The sequence below is a fragment of the Octopus bimaculoides genome, chromosome 29 (assembly GCF_001194135.2).
Source record: "Octopus bimaculoides isolate UCB-OBI-ISO-001 chromosome 29, ASM119413v2, whole genome shotgun sequence".
NCBI lineage: Eukaryota > Metazoa > Mollusca > Cephalopoda > Octopoda > Octopodidae > Octopus > Octopus bimaculoides.
Genome location: NC_069009.1, coordinates 10433068 through 10435136, shown reverse-complemented (window position 1 = coordinate 10435136; position 2069 = coordinate 10433068). Strand labels below are relative to the sequence as shown.

The window sequence follows — 2069 nt, the reverse complement described above, 5'->3', positions numbered from 1 at the left end:
ATATATATATATATATATACATATGTATGTGTGTGTGTGTGTGTATGTATATGTATGTGTATATATATATATATATGTATAAGACAAAATATATACATATATATATGTATATGTGTGTGATTCTGCATGTGTCTGTTTGTATTTTCTGAGGGTAACTCAACAATATGTGATTTCTGTGTATATTTACTTGATATGTATAAATAGTGTATTTGCGTAAACATTGATTAATGTAGCAATTTTAGATTGAGTTGGGTGGAGTTTGATATGATATATTTCATTAATTTGTAGTCTTATCGACAGGCATATACTCGATGAATTGTCATGTCTAGCTGCTCTCGACTTAACAATAAATGCATAACATTCTCCCCCATTCACTAAGTTTATCTACTATTCTTTTCCTCTCGATAATGTTTATATCTTAACTATCATAATACCATTACTGAACTATTGTGTATCATACCGGGACGTATACAGATGTGTAGAACGTATTTGTTTTTGTATATATATGGCAATGACGGTTACTACGGAACGCTTAAGATAAAACCCACACTTCTGAGTTTGTCGTAGGTTAGCCTACACGTTCTTAAATATCCTTTAGAAATTCCCCCTGGGGATAACCACAATTCACTGGTTTCATATATGGAATTTCATTTCTGAAATTTAAGCTGTGTATGGAAATAGTTGTTGGTAGGAATTTCTATGTATGATTTGAATGTCTTTTGATAAAACCATACTTTACCTAAAGTAACACACCGTCATATATACCAACTCTTAGGGATGGGTCCACACTCATATTATTTATATCATTCACAATTAGTGACACACATTGAAAAGACAGAGGGAGAGTGATAGTGTAGGGAAGAGATGGCGAGGGAGTTTAAAATGAAATATGGGCATCACTACATATTTAGAAATATAACTTCAATAAAATACAATACAAATTAATTAATCAACTTACAGAGTTTTTAAGCTGGAAAGATATTGGAAGAGTTCTGCGTTGATTTCCTTCATATCATTACCACCCAAATCTCTGTAAAATAAAATTTAGTTAAGAACTTGTATGGATCAGATTTGTGAAAGAATATTAACGGTCATGTCTAAACAATTAGATTATGGAAGAGATGCAGAGTAGATTTAGATGATGAACTGGATGACGATGATGGAGATAATGGTAGTGGTGGTGGTGGTGGTGTATATGATTATGAAATGGAGGAGATGAAAATATGATGGTAGTGTTGATGGCCATAAATTTATGATGTTCGAGTATACACGGGTGCTAGAGAAAGTTAGACAGCATTGTAAGTAATGAAACTTACCCTAGATGTAGATGTAAAAACTGGAATAGGATACAAAGAGATTGTAGCAAACCAAACATTCTGAACATGTGGTACCAGACCGACAAATATCACGGACTGATGTTTGTAAAGGCCACAGCCCATGGAGAACTAGCTCGTAGATTTAGGAAAGAACTGTAGGAGGCTAAACTCAACATTAAGATCACTGAAAAGTCAAGGAGATCTATCAGATCACAACTATGTAGGATGCACCCCCCCTTGAGAATGCTACATGCACCCCCCCCTTGAGAATGCTACATGCACCAGTGATAACTGTATGGTATGTATTACATTAACTGCAGAACTAGAAATGTAGTCTACAGCACATGGTGCATAGACGATGCTTGCAAAGACGAGAACATAACATACATAGGCGAAACATCGAGAGACAAAATGGACATTTGAAACAATATGATGACAAAAACTATTTTCCATACTCTACCATCATGGAGGTACACTGGGCCAACTTGACATCTACATTTTATCCAAGCACCCTAACGACCCAACACTCAGACAAGTACAAGTACGTCTTCATGAAAGAAACATCCCCAGTACTAAATAGGACATATACATAGGTGTCATACTCCAATACTCAGTGTTTATATATGCACGGATAGTGTTGTTACTAGGTCGTTATGTAGGCGTGTGTGTGGGTGTCTGTGTCTGTATGTATATAAATATAAATATATGTGTGTGTACATGTATATATGTATATATATATATATATATATATAT

At 34.5% G+C, this 2069-nt stretch overlaps 1 protein-coding gene across 1 annotated transcript in view; it reads right to left on the bottom strand.

Moving 5' to 3' along the window:
- Nucleotides 1-2069, bottom strand: part of LOC106883583 (toll-like receptor 5) — a 62510-nt gene that overhangs the window by 38048 nt on the left and 22393 nt on the right. Inside the window, exon 11 of the mRNA XM_052977853.1 lies at nt 959-1030. Coding sequence (XP_052833813.1) covers nt 959-1030 — 72 coding nt within the window. The remainder of the gene's footprint in view (nt 1-958; nt 1031-2069) is intronic.